At 44.8% G+C, this 16,693-nt stretch overlaps 1 protein-coding gene across 1 annotated transcript in view; it reads right to left on the reverse strand.

The window, feature by feature from the left end:
* STAB2 (stabilin 2) overlaps nucleotides 1–16,693 on the reverse strand; it is a 72,962-nt gene that overhangs the window by 6,243 nt on the left and 50,026 nt on the right. The window contains 20 exon segments of the mRNA XM_033058385.1: nucleotides 48–181; nucleotides 485–626; nucleotides 1,596–1,789; nucleotides 2,452–2,559; nucleotides 2,915–3,019; nucleotides 4,782–4,931; nucleotides 5,931–6,054; nucleotides 6,510–6,566; nucleotides 7,733–7,879; nucleotides 9,054–9,143; nucleotides 9,225–9,401; nucleotides 9,809–9,868; nucleotides 10,192–10,317; nucleotides 10,718–10,864; nucleotides 10,951–11,034; nucleotides 11,992–12,039; nucleotides 12,447–12,566; nucleotides 14,435–14,506; nucleotides 15,828–15,901; nucleotides 16,392–16,517. Coding sequence (XP_032914276.1) covers nucleotides 48–181; nucleotides 485–626; nucleotides 1,596–1,789; nucleotides 2,452–2,559; nucleotides 2,915–3,019; nucleotides 4,782–4,931; nucleotides 5,931–6,054; nucleotides 6,510–6,566; nucleotides 7,733–7,879; nucleotides 9,054–9,143; nucleotides 9,225–9,401; nucleotides 9,809–9,868; nucleotides 10,192–10,317; nucleotides 10,718–10,864; nucleotides 10,951–11,034; nucleotides 11,992–12,039; nucleotides 12,447–12,566; nucleotides 14,435–14,506; nucleotides 15,828–15,901; nucleotides 16,392–16,517 — 2,285 coding nt within the window.

Raw genomic sequence — 16,693 nt, forward strand, 5'->3', positions numbered from 1 at the left:
ACACCATGTCTGTGTCAGGGGCTGCCCTCCCTCGAGGGGCTGCTCACCTTCTGCGCGTACAGCAGCTGGCCGTAGGTAGCCACGGTGGCCGACTCGTTGGCGCAGGCCTGCCGGGCCTGCTGGTACGTCAGTCTGTACTGGCCCAGCGGCGAGCGCAGGTGGAACACCCCGACCGTGCTGTCTGCAAAGAGAGACAGGACCAGCCCCGCCTGAGGGGGTTCCCGTGCTGTGGTGCCGAGCCAGCTGTGCCCTGCAAACACCCCTGGATTTTGGGAATTGTAATTGGAGCAGATGGAGCCCTCAGGGGTAACATTCCCAGCTGGACCGCCCTCACGCGTTGCTTCGTGAATCTACAGATGCATAAATTCATGTTCCAGCTGTAATATCGTTGTTTCTACATGAAGTAGAGGCCTGAGTGAGCTTCCAGCTCCTGTGCCGGGCCCCAGGGCTGTGGTGGTGGGCAGGGTGTGTGTGCCCCCCTCACCTTGGAAGTGCAGGTCGGCGCAGTCGGCGTCGGGGTGGCACTGCCCGTTGTCCTGCAGGCAGCGGTCCAGGGGCAGCTGCATCGCGGAGCAGTTCAGCCCATCCCCGATGTAGTTGTTCTTGCATTCACACTTACGTCTGCCCTGCGCGGGGAGAGAAGGAAAAGGCCAAGACAAGCATTTAGATGACGTGGAACTGGTGTTTCAGGCAACATTCTGAGCTGTTGGAGAAATTTCATTTGATGTAAGCAGGAATGGACAAACGGAAAAGTTGCTGCTAACAACTAAGCCAAATATTTACATGTGCACTTGGGTGCTTTGCTGAATTAACACCAAAGCATAATTTCATCCACAAAGTTAATAACTTGCATTGGAGGGTTATATGACACATAATTCACAAAACCGTGTGGCAAACATATCACAATGATATTTAAATCACTGGGCGTGGAAGCAAGCATGGAATTTAACAGCCCACTGCTAGTAATAAATGAGAACTAAGCAGGAATTGGTGACATCCAGCGATTGCAATGGTTGACAGCTGGAACGGATTATCAGTAAGACTTTTCTAGATCACTCCTGGAAGGCAGCTCAGGCAAGACACCAAAATGGAATGGAGAAGAGATCCTGCAAGCACCAGGACAAATGCTGGATCAAACCATGTGCACAAGTTTTCCCTAACCATGCTGACTATGTGGGTCATGGAATTTGTGTCATGTGGCTGCAGAGCTTTTTAAGTTCAAGCAAGCAACAAGTGACACTATTCTTCCAGCTGTCCCTTTGTTTAGCTTCCAAAATGTATTTAATTTAAATCCAAATTCGTGGTGCAAATAAGGATAGACAGGCAGAGCTAAGATTGGGACAGAAAGACTATATATGCAAAACAGCTTGTATGTTACCCCATTCCCCAGAGCAAAGATGTCAAACTGTTTCTCAGCCTTCAGCTGAAAGCATACTGAACTGATGTGGAGAGAAGGTTGGAGCTAAGTAAAGGTTGCTTTGGAAAACAGGGATTTAGAGAGGTACAGAGTGTGATCCAGGCAGAGGAGACTTCTGCTGGCACTAGGTAGAAATTCCTCAGACTTCCCTGCTGGGCACTGAAATGATTCAACTTACAGGTCCTACGACAGTGCAGATGGCATGCTCGTGGCAGCCCCCGTTGAACCCATCAGCACAAGGGTTTATTGGAAGGCAGGTAAACCCATCTCCCTTGTATCCCTTCTGGCAGATGCAGAAGACTTTCACCCCGTGCTGTGTGCATTCAGCTGCCTTGTGGCACCCACCATTGTTTTGTTTGCAAAGTTCTGCAGCTGCAGGGGGAAAAAAAAAGCAAGTGAGTAAAGTCTGCTTTTAAAGAGGATGTTCTTCATAAAGATAAACCATTGCCAGTCCTTTCACACTAAAAATACTGGAATACTTGTTGGGAAAAAAAGCTGTTTCCATTTCCTGAGGCATTCCTGAATTCCTGCAAGTTTATCCCTTAGGGCTCTGACAGCCTTGTCAGCATGTTCTTGATTCAGAAGACATGGTAGTGACCCTCAGATTTCTGAGCAGGTTGACTTTGGGAGATGAAAGACACCTGCCTGAGAAAGAAAAACTGCTTCTGTAGCAGTGTTGCTGGGGAACTGCCTTGCCTATGGGCATAAAAAAATCATAGAATCATTTTCGTTGGAAAAACTCTTTGATATCTTTGCATCCCACTGTAAATTCCCTGAGGGAAAAAACCCTACTGTCTTCAAAATTTTACTGCAGTGCACTTGCTGCCCATGCTCCTGCTTGGTAAAGTCTGGAGAAATCAACCTTCTGATTTAAAGAACCTGAATTCCGTATATCCTAAATTTTTTTCACTTGCTGCACAGTGGATGTTTATAGGTGGGGCAGGTAACATTTCATAGTGGGCAGTAGTTGCATTCCTGTGCATGTGCAAGAGGGAAGAGCCTGGATTCTGGCTGTGAGTGGGGTGGGAGCTCACCTGTGCACGTGATCCCATCCCCATTGTACAGGGGCTTGCACTGGCACGTGTTGTTCTCCATGCAGACAGCGTTGGCCGAGCAGCTCGGAGAGCACGCTGGTGGCACAGCTGCAGGGAGGGAAGGCAGGACAGCTGGGATCAAAGAGCTCTGGTACCACAATGCCCTTGATTCATGCAGGAGAACCCTACATACCAGTCTGGCTAATCGGAAAATTTCTAAGAATTTTATGTTTTGAGTGCCACAGCCCAAAGCCCCTCCACAGGGGAGGTAGGAACTCATATTATGAAAGAGGGGACAGCGGGGTGAAGGGATTTATCCTCAGTCCAGAGGAGAGTGCCTAAGTGCTCTTGGATGGCTCCTGACATTTATTAACCCTTTCTGTCTTATCTATAGAAACCTTCTGTTGAACTGCAAGTAGCTGCCACCCACAGCTCCACGGACAGTTTGTTGAGAGGTAGAGACCTAGCTTGGTTTCACACAGCCGGCCAGTCCATCCTGTTTCACAGAAACATCTCCCTGTCCCTGAGCGTCCTTCATCGCACTGCCCATTGTTCTTGCATTCACAAGCTGGAAGAGAAACACACAGGTCACTTGCAGAGTAGGAATGTCTTTCTCTAGAGAAGTATCATCATGTCAGTTTAGATACAGTATTATCCAGGAATAATTTAGATGAGTCTAACTTCATGGTATTTCAGCATGAAGCCAGTCAAGCAGAGGACCAGACTTTCCAGAGTGGTTGAACAATTATCATTCTTCAAGGTTTTCAAGCACTGATAGGACAATTCCTGAATAACATGAGCTCCGAATTGATCCTGTTTTGAGAAGGAGTTGGGCTACAGACCTTCTGAAACCCCTTCCAGTCTGAATTATCCTATGATTTTATTATTGGCATTAGTTCAGTGTTCCTCTGAAAATGGAAATGAGTATTGATCTGCACATTGCAGTGGAGTAGGAAACTCCACGAAGAACTGTGGCAGGAAAGAGTTAATGCCTGAACTGATGACCCAGGCTAACAAGTCCTAATGAGCAGCAGCTGTTAATTGTGGGGAAGCCAGAGAAAAACAAGGTGTGTGGAGGGAGAGTGCTCGGTTGGTGTGTGGGAGGAAGTCTACAAGAGTAGGGGAGCCAGATATGAGGTTAGTGAGCTTTGCTGTAAAACATAGACAAGTTACCTGTAATTTCTCTTTTTAGGTCTCAGATAGTTTCATGACTAATAGCTTTTGGATTCCTTCAGTTCTTTTTATAGGCGTAGCTTTGCACCTTCTGCCTTCCAGCATGAGGTGTGATGATCTGTTTAATCTATAGGTGATGTTTTTTCCTCTCCTCTTTGGGACCTGCAATTACTTATGCACTAAATCCTATTAAAGAATTATTTATGGTTGTCTGTTTTATAATGTCATGCTGCAGCATCTTTGATGGCTTTATCATTATTCTTGAAATACTGTTATTTAGAGAAGAAAATTATGTGGAATTTACGGAACTGATTTTTTGCATACCTGTCCTGCTGAAAAGGAGCTTCACTTGCTGGCTTTTTAAAGTTTTATTTGCTTAGTTAATTTTTGTCTAACTTAAATCTACATCAAAAGGAAGAGGCCATAAAACTTGTTCATTTTAAATTTCATAATCTGGTTTCAAGCTAATGGGTCATACACTTTATGCTGTGGTGTGCTATAAAGTGGATGAATTGTAGGTAGGCATAATCCTGAGAATCTGTGTCCAAGCCTGATATGTTGCCTATACCCCCCATCCTATGTGCCTCAGGAGTGGTACAAGTGCATGGAGTTAGGATGGAAGCATTAATGTTGTAATTTCTTATCTGAAGGCTTTATGTCAGGAAAACATTTAAGTCTAAAGTGAGTTATTGATCTTACTCCCACTTAGTTTACATTGAAAACCACAGAGAGATGGATTTTGTGAGCAGTTGCTTGGCTGTCCCTCTTCACAAACTGCCCTTGTCTCGGTGTCCTTTTTTTCTCTGCAGAAGTAGTGCATGGCCTCAGCCTCCTGCATTCCTTGAGCAGCTATGTTGCTAAAATGTTGTCTTAAGCTTTATGGGATGGACAAGAAAGCTGTGCTGTAGCTAAAACCACTTGGAGGCCCTGTTTCTGTTGTGCTACTGCTGTACAGTGTACGAGTAGGAGGTCCTGTGCAGACACAGCTACGCAGCCTCTGCACCTCCTCCTCCCTTCTGACACCTGCTGCCATCCCCTGGGGTGAGGAGGCACCCAACAGAAACGCTGGTGTTAAGAGGGGAGCATTCCTTAGCTTGCTTAGGAGCTTGTTGCTGACAGAATGGTTCAGGCTTGACAGGGCATTAGCTGGGACGTACGCCTGCAGCTGAAGCCGTATCTGCCGGGCAGGCACAGCTCGCACGCGGTCCCGTTGAAGCCGCCGTGGCAGCGGCACTCTCCTGTCCCCGTGTACCCATCATCACAGGAGCCGTGGCCATTGCATGGGGTCTCTGGGCCTCCTGGGCAAGCTGAAAGGTTGGAAAAGAAAAGTGCCTCTTTAGCTCAGGTGCATGTTTGTTTATTGTCACAGTTGGTTATCTTAAGTTCTGTAAAACTTTGCGCAGGGAATGCCTGTAACTGCATCTCTCTTGGGGTGTGCAAAAGTGGCTGTGACACTTTTGACTACTGTGAGCCCTGTGCTCTAAATTCCTTGACATACTTCCACAGCTCCTATTGGAAAGGTGTAGAGGATCCTTCCAGCACTGACTTTGTGGATGCTGTTATCTGGCTACTTGCTCATGCAGACCCATGTGTGAATGGCACTGCCCAAATCGAGCCTTTCTTGTGTGTCTCTGTGGGGTATGTGCTGTCAGGGTGACTCCAGGCTGACCAAAATTGCATGGGATCTGCAAGTGTCTATCTGTGAAACTGAGACAGAGCAAGCTGGCAGGGCTGTGTGTGGCTGGATCTATCACCAGCAGAGACCCTGACCCTCTGTGTGCCCTGGTGGGGACCCCAGTGCTGTTCCCCCAGAGGGCTGGCAGGTGGAGGAGAACAGTTTGGAAGTGTCTGCTATGGGAGATTGAAGTGGAGCCTCCCAAATTGACTCCACCTGTTCAGAACTGCAACTTACAGCAGCTTACTCTGCTGATGAGTGCACTTGCCTGTGGCTGAGCCATTATGCACTGGTTCTCAGGTGAGTGCTGGTGTTGCTGTGTGAACCTGAGCCTACGTTTAAAGGACTTTCAGCTGGTGACCTACTGAGTAGGACAGCCTTTACTCTCTGTAGCACTCACCTGCTACTACTATGGAGTTTAAAACTTGCTCTAAATGTGAAGAGCTAATCTGAATTTAAGAAGCAATTAACACTTTGAGTTCTTCAGCTCTTGCAACCAAGTTACCTCATCTTACAGCTGGTGTCTTCTCATGCCCCTTATCCCAATTCTCCCAGTTTTGCCTGCTGGGTGCTACACAGCTGTACTGGGGAAGGGGAGGGCACAGAATGGCCACGTGGCTGGGGATCCTACCTTGGCAGTCTGGCCCGAAGTAGCCCTTGCAGCACTTGGCAATGTGGATGACCTTGGAGCAGTTCCTACGGCAGCCATCCCTCCGCAGCCCATAGGACTTGTAGGTGCACCAGTGGATCCCTTCCTGCATATCACATGTGTCAGCACAGAGAGAGGAGGGGGAGAACACAGGAAAATGAGTGCTGTGTGTTTGGGGCTTTTTTGGTTTTTCTGGTTTTTTTTTGTTTTTTTCCTCCCTCTTTAAATTGTAATTTCTGATGTACATTGACTCAAAATGTGATGTGTGAAGAGTGTGGGTAGGAGACCCCCCACCCCCTCTGATTCCTGGCCCACTAAGCACCATTCCTGAGAGTGCAGGAGCTGCTCTGGAGTCAGCTAAAGCACTTTTACAGTGGATGCTGTGTGAGACCAACAAGCATCCCCTAGCACGTGGGTGTCTGCCCAGGGACAGCTTGGTTACTTAATAGTGTGATAGCACTGTCAAAGGTTCTCTTTTTATTTATTCTAAGAAGCTTTTTGTAGTTTGCTGTTGTGAAGTACAGAGAAAGGCTGTTTACATGTGAGATTTGAATGTTTTACCTTTGGTTTTGTCCCTGGAGGGCATTTAGGGTTATGGAAACAGCTAGCACAATGTCCCTGGAAAAGGGGAAGAAAAACATATTAAAATAATGGCTACCAAAGGCCATTTGACTTGGACAAAACATCTATTTTATGAGAGCAGAAAAAATCAGCAGAGAAAAGGTAAAGCTTATTGCACTTAAAAAATTAATGGAAAACTCTGGAGAAGCAAGAAAGGAAAGTAACAACAAAATAGTTGCAGTAATTTAGTGTCACAAAACTGCAAGAAAATAGTTTTGATACCACAGTATAAGTTCTGGAAGAGGAAACTGCTCTGGGTTTAAAGAAGGAAAGAAGAGATGATGACTGTTCTTCAAACAAATATTGATGTGGTCTGTAGCAGACCTGGATAGACCTGGATGTCTAATTTGGAATACAGAAAAATGTTTGCTTCTCAGGAAGTGCTGATGAAATTTGAGGATGTGATATCTGTTTAATTTCATTTAATGACATCATAAAAGGCAATTTGAGCCCATGGGACATACACAGTTGTTGGTTTTTACAATTAAAATACGTGTTCCAATAAGATTTTTTAAAGATTGACTATGTGAAAATCTTTTTACTTCAAGGAAATTTTTTCATACTTTCAAATTGAACTGAAGTAAACTTGGTCTTGAAACTGTTTAAAGATGACTTTTAGAATTTCCCATTTGTGGGACCCATCAAAGTACATGGAGGAAATTTCCTCCATGCTAACAGTGCCTATTCAGGTGTGTTAAAAACAAAAAATGTCAGAGGCTGAGAGTAGGCAGTTCTCCTACTGCCTACTCTTCATATCCTGTGCTGCTGGAGTAACAATGCTGCCCTTTTTTAATAGGGAACTTTGTAAATATGATCCCTATGGACAAATCTGTTGTTCAAACTTCCAGTAATTGAAAAGCATGACAGAAAGATTTGTCCTTGCTCCAATTTTTGCTTGCATGTGTAAGATGCCTTTTTTCTAATGGTATTAAGTGGAACCCCTTGTCCTGTGTGCTGCTTTATGGACTTCCGTTGCACACCTCTGAGGCATTGTGCTGCACTCCTTAATCTCTGTGTAGCCAGGGCAGCAGATGCAGCCAGCCTGCAGCAGTGGGGCTTTACTCACAGGAGTACCAGAGCTGAGGGAGTGTTACCCTGGTGGAGATGGACATTGACCCCTGGCTGTGTCGTTGTCAGGACGAGGGACCCGAAAGGGCACTGACCACGAACTCCATGGTGAGGAAGCTGTCACAGCGGCCCCCCAGGCTGGGCTCTGTCAGTAGGCAGTCGATCCCGTAGGCGATGCCCCCGTCAAACTCCAGCTGCCGCTGCACCACCTTGCACTGCCCGTCGTTCAGGAAAAGGGCGCCCTAGGACAGAGCATGGGGAGAGGGGGACATGGCAAGTCATGACCTGCTCCTCCTTGAGTTCCTGCTCTCTGTGGCAATGCTCTTGGGGCAAGGTGGTATTATCCTGTAGGTAAGATTGATGGCTATAGGGACTCAAACAGTTTTTGGGCCTCTGCTTCCATGGCCACATGTGTGTCTGGGGTACTGTGTCCTGCTCTGGGGTTCCCAACACAGGAAGGATGAGAACCTGCTGGAGCAAGTCCAAAGGAGGGCCATGAAGATACTCAGAGAGCTGCAGCACTTCTGTGAAGTGAGACAGACTGAGAGAGTTGGGGCTGTTCAACTGAGAGAAGAGAAGGCTTCAGGGAGATCCTAGAACACCTTCCAGTCCATAAGTGGGGATATGTGAGAGTTGGAGAAGGATTTTTACCAAGGCTGTGTAATAAGACAAGGAGTAATGGCTTTAAACTGAAAGAAGGCGGGTTTAGATTAGATATGAGGAAGAAATTCTTTGCTTTGCGGTTGGTGAGATTCTTGAAGAAAGCTGTGGATGCCCCATCCCTGGAAGTGTTCACAGCCAGGTTAAAAGGGACTTTGAGCAATCTGGTCTAGTGTAAGGTGTCACTGCTCATAACGGGGTTTGGAACGAGATGATCTTCCAACCCAAACCATTATATGATTCAATGATATCTTTCTTTTCTGAAGAGGACAGAATATGCCAGTCCAATGTTCACAGGTTTGTCTTATGTATATTTAGACTTAGGTGCTTGCTGGGTATGATCTGATACATTTGCAAAGAAAAATGTGACGTTGTTCTGGTTTATCAGGCTATGTGTGTGCCTGCAACCTTAGCATGGGAGCTCTTACACACTAGAGTTTGCATGCAGATGCTGCATTCATGGGGTTCAAAACCAGGCTGATCTTACTGGTTTTGCACTGGTATTGTAGAAGTTAAATTGTGTTGGTATTTCAGTTTCTAGGTGACTGAGGGCTGTTTTGAACAAATCTCGCCTTATGACAGAGCAAATGACAGCTCCAAAAAGTCCTGCAAACCATATAGTGTGCTGAATCTGTTGATGCGGCATGTAGTGGTGATGTCCAACGAAGTTTTGGTGCCACTGACCCACCCTGGGGGCTGTGCAGAGTGTGGTCTGCAGGAGTGAGGAATGAATGTGCCAGCAGAGTGAACACTTACGATCTCCCCGTTATCCCCACAGCTCACGCTGAGGTTGGAGCCCTGCAGGGTCTTCAGTGGGCTGGAGCTGGGGAGCTCATGGGCCAGCACCTGGGAAACAAAGGGGGAGATGCACATGTCTGGGCTTCCGTGTTTTGGCTGTGGCAACACTCCTAAAATGCAAGGGCTTACCGCAGCATCGCGGACAATGTGGAATTTGAGGTACTGCACCAGTTTGTTGGTGTTGGCCTTCTTGAAGAGGAAGTCCTGCTGCTCCTGTGGCAGCCCACGGATGGCTGTGTCTGTGGGCCAGAAGAGCGTGACGGGTTTGTGGATGGGGTCGTTGATCAGCCCAAGCAGGTTGTTTTTCTGCAACACAGCAAAAATTGGGGCAGGAGATTAATGCTTTGTTCAGTGACCCTGTGGGGTGAATGTCAGGTCTAACTGGGGCACGGTGCCCTGTGGGCTGCCTGGTCACCAACCTGCAAATACCTTGAAAAATACTTTAAAATCCAGATGTGAGTTGAGCTTGATATACAGTAGGACAGAGCTGAGTGGGGAAGGGAAAGGTGGTTGTGGGTCTGCTTGACAGACCCCCAACTTCTGTGGGAGTGTGACTGGTGGTGACCAGGGTTGTTGTGGACTGTATTTTGAGCCCTTTGGTTCTCCTCAACAAAATTCTGCCAGTGATGCCATGTGCTTTGTGTGTATTTTTGTCTAAAAAAAAAAAAAATATTTACAGCCTTTTTCCAACGGCTCCTGTGTCTTGTCCTTACCTCTAGCAAAGTGCTGAACAGAATGTACCCATGCCTGGCTGCAACCATTTTAAGACTTTCCTACAAAGAAAGAAAAGTGAGTAGTTTACCTAAGAAATACATTATTTGGGTATTTAAAAAGCAGATTAAGAGCTTGCTTTTCCCTATAAGTCACTTTTTGTTAAAAAATCAAAGCTACTCTAAAAACCCTCTGCAGAAATCCTCTTATACTGTCCCTAATTATCTGCAGTTCTGGTGAATTTGAAATACAATATTCAATTTATTTGTATATATTTGAATAAGGTCTTTTTAGTGTCACTTTTTTGTTTACTTATACGACTTCTATATCTGACAGTTACTGTGGAAAAGCCCCTGGGTTGGGAGTGGTGATAAGCTGCACATACCTTCTTGAGGGAGAAATCCTGCATATGTGAAGGAACCAGAATTTGGTTTATGACATGGATCACACCATTTGTGCCAACAGCATCACTGAGTATAATTTCAGCTTTGTTGTTCAAAACCAATGAGTTCTGGAAAGGCAACAAAAACATTTTTTCTGTGAAACCTACTGGTGAAGTGACATTGATGCTGAATTGCTTTGATATAATGAGCCTAGACCACTGTTTCTTTGGAGCAAACAATACTTTCAGCTTTCATAAATTGCCTTTTGCTTTTTCAAACTCTCCTCATGTTCATAAAGCCAGAGTCTGAGGATAAAATAACTTGAGTCGAAGCAGGGGTTGTACAACTCCATTCTTGGCATGCTGAGTAAGTGCTGAACACTTCAGCTGAACAGGCAATCTTATTTGAAAGTAATTTATTTATTTCTGTACATCAGAGGTGGAAAGGGAACCATTGAAGTTTTTAAAACAGCTGAATGAGAGTGGACTGTTTTACTGTTCTGTTTCCTGTCTCTCCGTGTTTGGTTACCTGGGAATAGCTGATGTGTATTTGTTCACCTTGGAGAGAGGTGATGTTGGTGATTGCTGTCAGGTCCTTGTACAACAGACTGGCACAACCCACCATGTGGTACCGGAGCACTTGAGCCATCACTCCTTTGGCAATCCAGTCCTTGACCTGCAGTGGGGAATGGAGGGGTTGAGAAGCAGCTGAGCAAGGTGTCTGGAGCAGAAAGCTCCTTTTTACCGAGCCCTTTTACTCACCCGTGGGTCACTGTTCAGGATGTCTGTGTGAGGGACAAACAGGGTGAAAGGGCCAGGGCCTGAGATATCTCTGACAGACAAGGCCTGCCAAATTTAAGAGGAAAAGCAGCAATGAGTGAGTGCATGTGATGCCCCACAGGGACAGGAGCTGCCCTGTGGAGGGGGAGGTGGTGCCTGCAGCTCCCTAGCTGCCACACATTGAGTTCCCTTCCTTGCAACACAAGGGGGAGAGAAATTCCTCATGTGGACTTTGACTCCTAGCTTTGTCTGTCACCTTTGCTCACAGGTATTAAATGGAAAATTTTGCCTAGTAGCCATGTTTTTATCTCCTCTGCAAAACCAAACAGGAGATGAGGGGATTAAATTAATTGTTCTTAGGAGTACAAATGGATCTGGGCTATTGCAGGCACTTTGCAATGATCGCTGATAAGCTAAATTGAGAGCTCCCTTACAGCAGTAGGAAGCCACCTGTCTACCACGGTATCAGAATTGAAATTAGGTTATAGGTTAGCAGGCCTATATACAGGTCTGTGCTGCTCTGAGGCTTCTGTAAACAGAATTGCTGTCACCAGTCTCCAAAAATCAGTGAGAGCTGGCTTGCACACTGGCTGTCCTGCAAGACACAGAGCACCCTGTGATGTTTCAGGAAGGCAGCTGAAGTTGTTGCCATTTGGAGATGCAGAAGGGGTAGTAAATGAGTGGTATATTCTTGCTTCAGAATTCATGAGAGATGTGCTAGCAGATCTCAGACTGTGAACAGGTAAAGGTTCAGTTTTATGCCCAGTCTGAGGGCCTTACCTTTCCCTGGGATCTTGGTCTTGATCATTAATACTCTAGATCATTAATACTGTTTTAGTGACAGTTAATAGTTTGCATTAGAGCATCTCAAGTATTAGTGACTGATAATCCAAATCCAGTCCTAATTAGATTGAAGGAAGTTGGTACACATCAGATTCCTGCCTGCTTCTCTACATGCTTGGAGAAAAAAAAGGGAGGAAAATCACCCCTCAAGAAAACCACAACCACTCCACCTTTTCTTACCTGTAAGTGGAAATAAAACCTAGATGTGTTGGAGTTCCTGAGAAGTTCCTGCAATCAAGAACAAGACTCTGTAACAATGCTGCAAATGTGAGGCAACATCTGTGGAGTGCAAACAAATGCTGTACTCAGACAAGAATGGGAACTTCTGGTTTGGAATAAGTGCTGCATATCTGTATTGCTTCTGTTCTGTTCTTAGCTTACTCTGTCAAACAGCAGACTTCTTTGAAATCTAAAACTCCCTAATGCTGCAGTTGTAATGATTGTCCATTAGGGCTTTTTGTTTGTTTTGGCAGTTATCTTGCAGCATCCTGTTCCTATTCCTGGTTTCTTGGATTGGGAAAACTTCAAATTCTGGGGTACAACTTTGTCCAAGAAAAAAGTTGTGTGTTTCAACCATTGTATTAAGTAACTATGTGAAGAAAAAGAGGAGATAGCAAACATGTGAAGCCCTTTACCTGAAAGATGTTGCCTCGGCACTGAAATCCATCCCCAGTGTAGTTAGTTTTGCAGGTGCAGGTCCTTTCTGTCAGCTCGGTGTCATTACAGATGGCAAATTCACTGCAGCCTCCATTATTCTTGTGAGAGCAAAGAGTCAAATATGGAATTCCTTTATTGCCAGGTGTATGAAACAATTCCAATTCACTGCTTTTCCTCCCCCATTTATATGATTTAGAAAGGTTTAGTTATAAGATCTTTTTGAAACCGCATCTTGCTGGAACACCTGATGGTATATATACACCTGATGGTATATATTTTCTTCCAAACATTAAAGAGCATCTAAGGGTTTATAAAAAATTAGTCTCCTCTTATGCAGAGGATGTAGTTTTGATTCCCTCCTTATATCTTCAGTTCATGATGCTGTAAGGATGCAAAATATTTGCATGCAAGTCTCACTGCATCTTAGGGATGAATCTTAGCTTCTCTGCCAATGCAGCACTGGCTTACTCTAAGGGTAACTATTTACACACTGTAAATAACTGGGATGGAGCCCGAATTTATGGAGGAGCATAGCACAGGACTGTCTGATGGCCCAGGTTAGTTGTAACAGGGACTTTCCTTGTCCCTAAAACATGTCCTGTCTGCACCCGAGTCCAGCTTTGGGCTTGGAGCAGTGGATGCATCTCACCCAGCTGCTTGCCTCCAGAAAGCTCCCTGTACTAAACAAAGATGTTCCTCACTCAGGGGCAGCATGTTGGGGCTCAGAGCTCTGCTCAGTCACAAGTAGATGCTTCCCTGTTACCACCTCAGCTTGCAAATCCATTTCTATTGTGGATCTGAGAGCAAATTGGGGAAAATTGAGGAGCTTTATTGTTTTCTCTTCTTTTAGTTGTTTCATGTTGTCTATTCTGTTGCTGATCATCTCAGGGGCGCTTTCCCATGGGCCATGAGAGGGAGCAGAAACTCCTTTGGGAGCTACCAGTGGGGCCTGACTTGACAGGTTAGAGAGATGCCTGGCTGTAAGCAGTGGGTTTGCGTGGATTTGCTGTGGGTTTGGCTTGGTTTAGTCAGACTGTTGGCAGCCTTGGCTGCCTGTGAAGCTTTGCTACTTGATCATTGGGGAGCCAGGTTAGCCTCTGGTATGACGTTGATGCTCCTCAAGACAATCTTTATTTTTAAATACATAATTAGCCTGGCATAATTAGTCAAGTGGAAGCAGAGCTGCTGGAACACAGCACAGGAAAAAGCAAGAGAATACAAAGAAATAGGGAGCAGTGGCTCATAATTTTCAACTCCCCTTCCTCCAGCTTCTGATTTTGCCCTTGCTCTTTCATCTCTGCAACTTTTCAAGGTCAGAGAAAGCCAGTTGAGAGGCCAGGCTGAGAGGGTGAGAGCTGTTGTTACTGTGCTCAGAGCACAGAGGATTAATGTACATGGGAGAGTGGATATGTCCCTGCTGCAGCTTGCCAAGAGGCAGAGCAGTGCAGCTGGTGCAGGGAACCACACTGATTGCCAATATGTGGCTTGCAGTGTGTGAGCCAGCTTGTGCTAAACAAATGTGGCTAATTCTCAGCCTGCAGTGACAAGGGACAGAAAGGGTAGTGTCATGGCATGTCCTGGGTTGGGTGCTGTGGAAGGAAATGGTTTTGTTGGGTTTCTTATAGGAACTCTATATGACAAATAATTTTCTGACTTAGGTTTTAGCACTACAGACCAGGGTCTAATTCTCTGGATTGGATTTGAAGTGAGTTTTTTAAGACTCAGTGATGAGTCCAGGCCCTCACTTTTGTTATGTCCAGGTTGTGGTTGAGGAAAAGCCCTTCCTGCATATTTTCTCTCATAGTGACAGCACTAAAACATGTACTGAATCAAGAACATTTAAATATTAGCCAAGTTAATGTAAACTGAATCTTAGCACACCTAACTTAGTTTAGAATACATACAAACCCCAAAAGTGTAATGATTATAATGAGACCTGAAATAACCTCCTTAAATGGATACTCACTTGTGAACACAGGCTGATATATGTGCAGGTTTTGCCATCTCCAGAATATCCCTTCAGGCAATTACATACTGCCTACAAAGCAAGATAGAAAAACATGCATACATTGAAAACTGCTTGAATTTTTTTTCCTGCACACAAATACATAGTTTACTTTTTTCCAGTTTACTTTTTGTAATATGACGTGGAATTTACTAAGTTGAAAGTAAATGATGTCTCCCAGAGCAGTTTCTTGGCTCGTATGAGTAACCATAGACTGAGATTGGGAAGTAATAATTTTCATTAGGCTCTGTGTGCCTTTTCCCTGCCTATCCATCTCTGGTCTCCTCTTTGCTGTCCTGTTCATTTGAAATGACCCCTCTGACATCAGCATGTTATTGTCTTGCTGGCAAAACAGGCTAAACCCCTAATTTGTTTCCCTCACGTGTTTTTTGCATAGGTTGGTATTCCCCTCTCATCCCTTTCCTTCCCCTGCTTTTTTAAAGTGATGAACAGTACCTTCAAAACATGCCTGGAATTGTGTTACTGGCAACTTCCCACCCAGTGGAAGTGCATCTGAAACTTTGTCCTGGTTACTTTATGTTGCATTTGCAGTTACCACGAAGATGAAAAATAGTTGCAAAGAAATGAATTATATTTTCCAATTTACTGCTTAATGGCTCTCTAATTAGAATTTAATATGTAGGAGTGTGAAAATTCAGTGAGATTTCTGTAGTAGAAATCAAACTGGGAGGTAGTCTAGTAGAAGTGTTTATGTAACTCCTGGGTGAGTGAGAGCCCTAGGGAAAGCAGATACATTTCTGTCCTATAAACTTGGCTTTGCAGCGCTGGAGTTCTGTTGTTGCTGTTATTATTCTGATATTAATTACATCCTCACAGGTAAGCAAGAATAAATAAACAGGTTGTAGCTACTACTTCTAGAGATCTAGAGATCAGCAGAGGAGTGAGAGGATGCTGAAAAGTTGTAACCTCTATGCAAGCATTATGGTTTAGGGCATTTTGTTTCCTTGTGGATACATTTGAACTGTGTGGGGAGAAGGGATAGTCTGAAATGGAATTTTTTCCATGGATAGTTTCTATAACAATGAAAGAAACCTCATCTAGCAATACTTTCAAAACTTACAGCTTTTCACATCAAAACCTCCCAAAGGAGAAAAACAACCACTTGAAATAGAAAAACACTGCTTTCCTCTGCAGTTTTGGACTTCTTTCACTGAAATAGATTTTATTTTTTTTTTTCAGGCTTGTCTGCTTTTTGAGGGAAGCATATATTTTTCAGAATTGTTATGAAATTAAGTTTTCTACTTAAAAACAAAATTGACATGGGGTAATCTTTCTTTACCTAACAATAAACACTTGACTAGGCCTATTTTTTTTTTGCTGACAAAGTACTCACTTGATTGGGTCCAGTCTGTGTGCATTCTGCATTTCTGTCACATCCACCATTGTTCACCAGACAAGGGTTGATTTCTTTATAAAACAAAAACAGTGTAATAAAGAGAGAGTAATTCTGAAAACCCAAGGAGAATAAATTTTAAGTAAAGAATACTAGCAGTGCAGATTTATGGCAAAATTCATTGCCTCAGATACTAGTATCGCAGTTTAGGTCTTCAGTTTTGTTGGTGCAGGCTACAACCCTGCCAGCAGCATTTCTGAAACCAAACCTGGGGAGGTGTGGTACAGTAGCTAAAGGTCTTTGCTTGTGATAGCCAGAGCAATGTGTGTGTATGACTGCTGGAGATGGGGTTATCCTTGCTAGAGGTAGATGTTTGATAGGATTTGGTGCCACACCATGCTGCTGCAGGTGCATAGTTTGCCATGTGGCAGGAAAAGATGCCTTTGGCATCAGGGGATATAGTATCAGCAGGCTGCACTTGTGGGTCAGAGTGGAAGGAGGATCATGCCCCCGCAGGAAACCTGGCTGTCCTGTGTGTGACCCCTGAGCCACACTCGTGCTCACCGATGCAGACGATCCCGTCTCCAGTGTAGCCGGTGCTGCAGACACAGGCTCTGTTTCCCGGCGTTGTTCTCCTGCACTCTGCCTTGGCAGAGCAGCCCCCGTTGCTCCTCTCACAGGCATCAATAGCTGAACGGGGACAACAGCAGGGATTAAACCAATGTGCTGGACTGGCTTCTTACTTCTCATGAAAATCTGTCTCCATCTTTTAAAGTGATTTACCAGCATTTTTGGAACACAGAATCTTTCTGAATTGGGAAACCACAGACTTCATTAGTGCCAGTCATTTAATACCTATTTTTGTT

This window comes from Catharus ustulatus, chromosome 4 (assembly GCF_009819885.2).
Source record: "Catharus ustulatus isolate bCatUst1 chromosome 4, bCatUst1.pri.v2, whole genome shotgun sequence".
Classification (NCBI taxonomy): domain Eukaryota; kingdom Metazoa; phylum Chordata; class Aves; order Passeriformes; family Turdidae; genus Catharus; species Catharus ustulatus.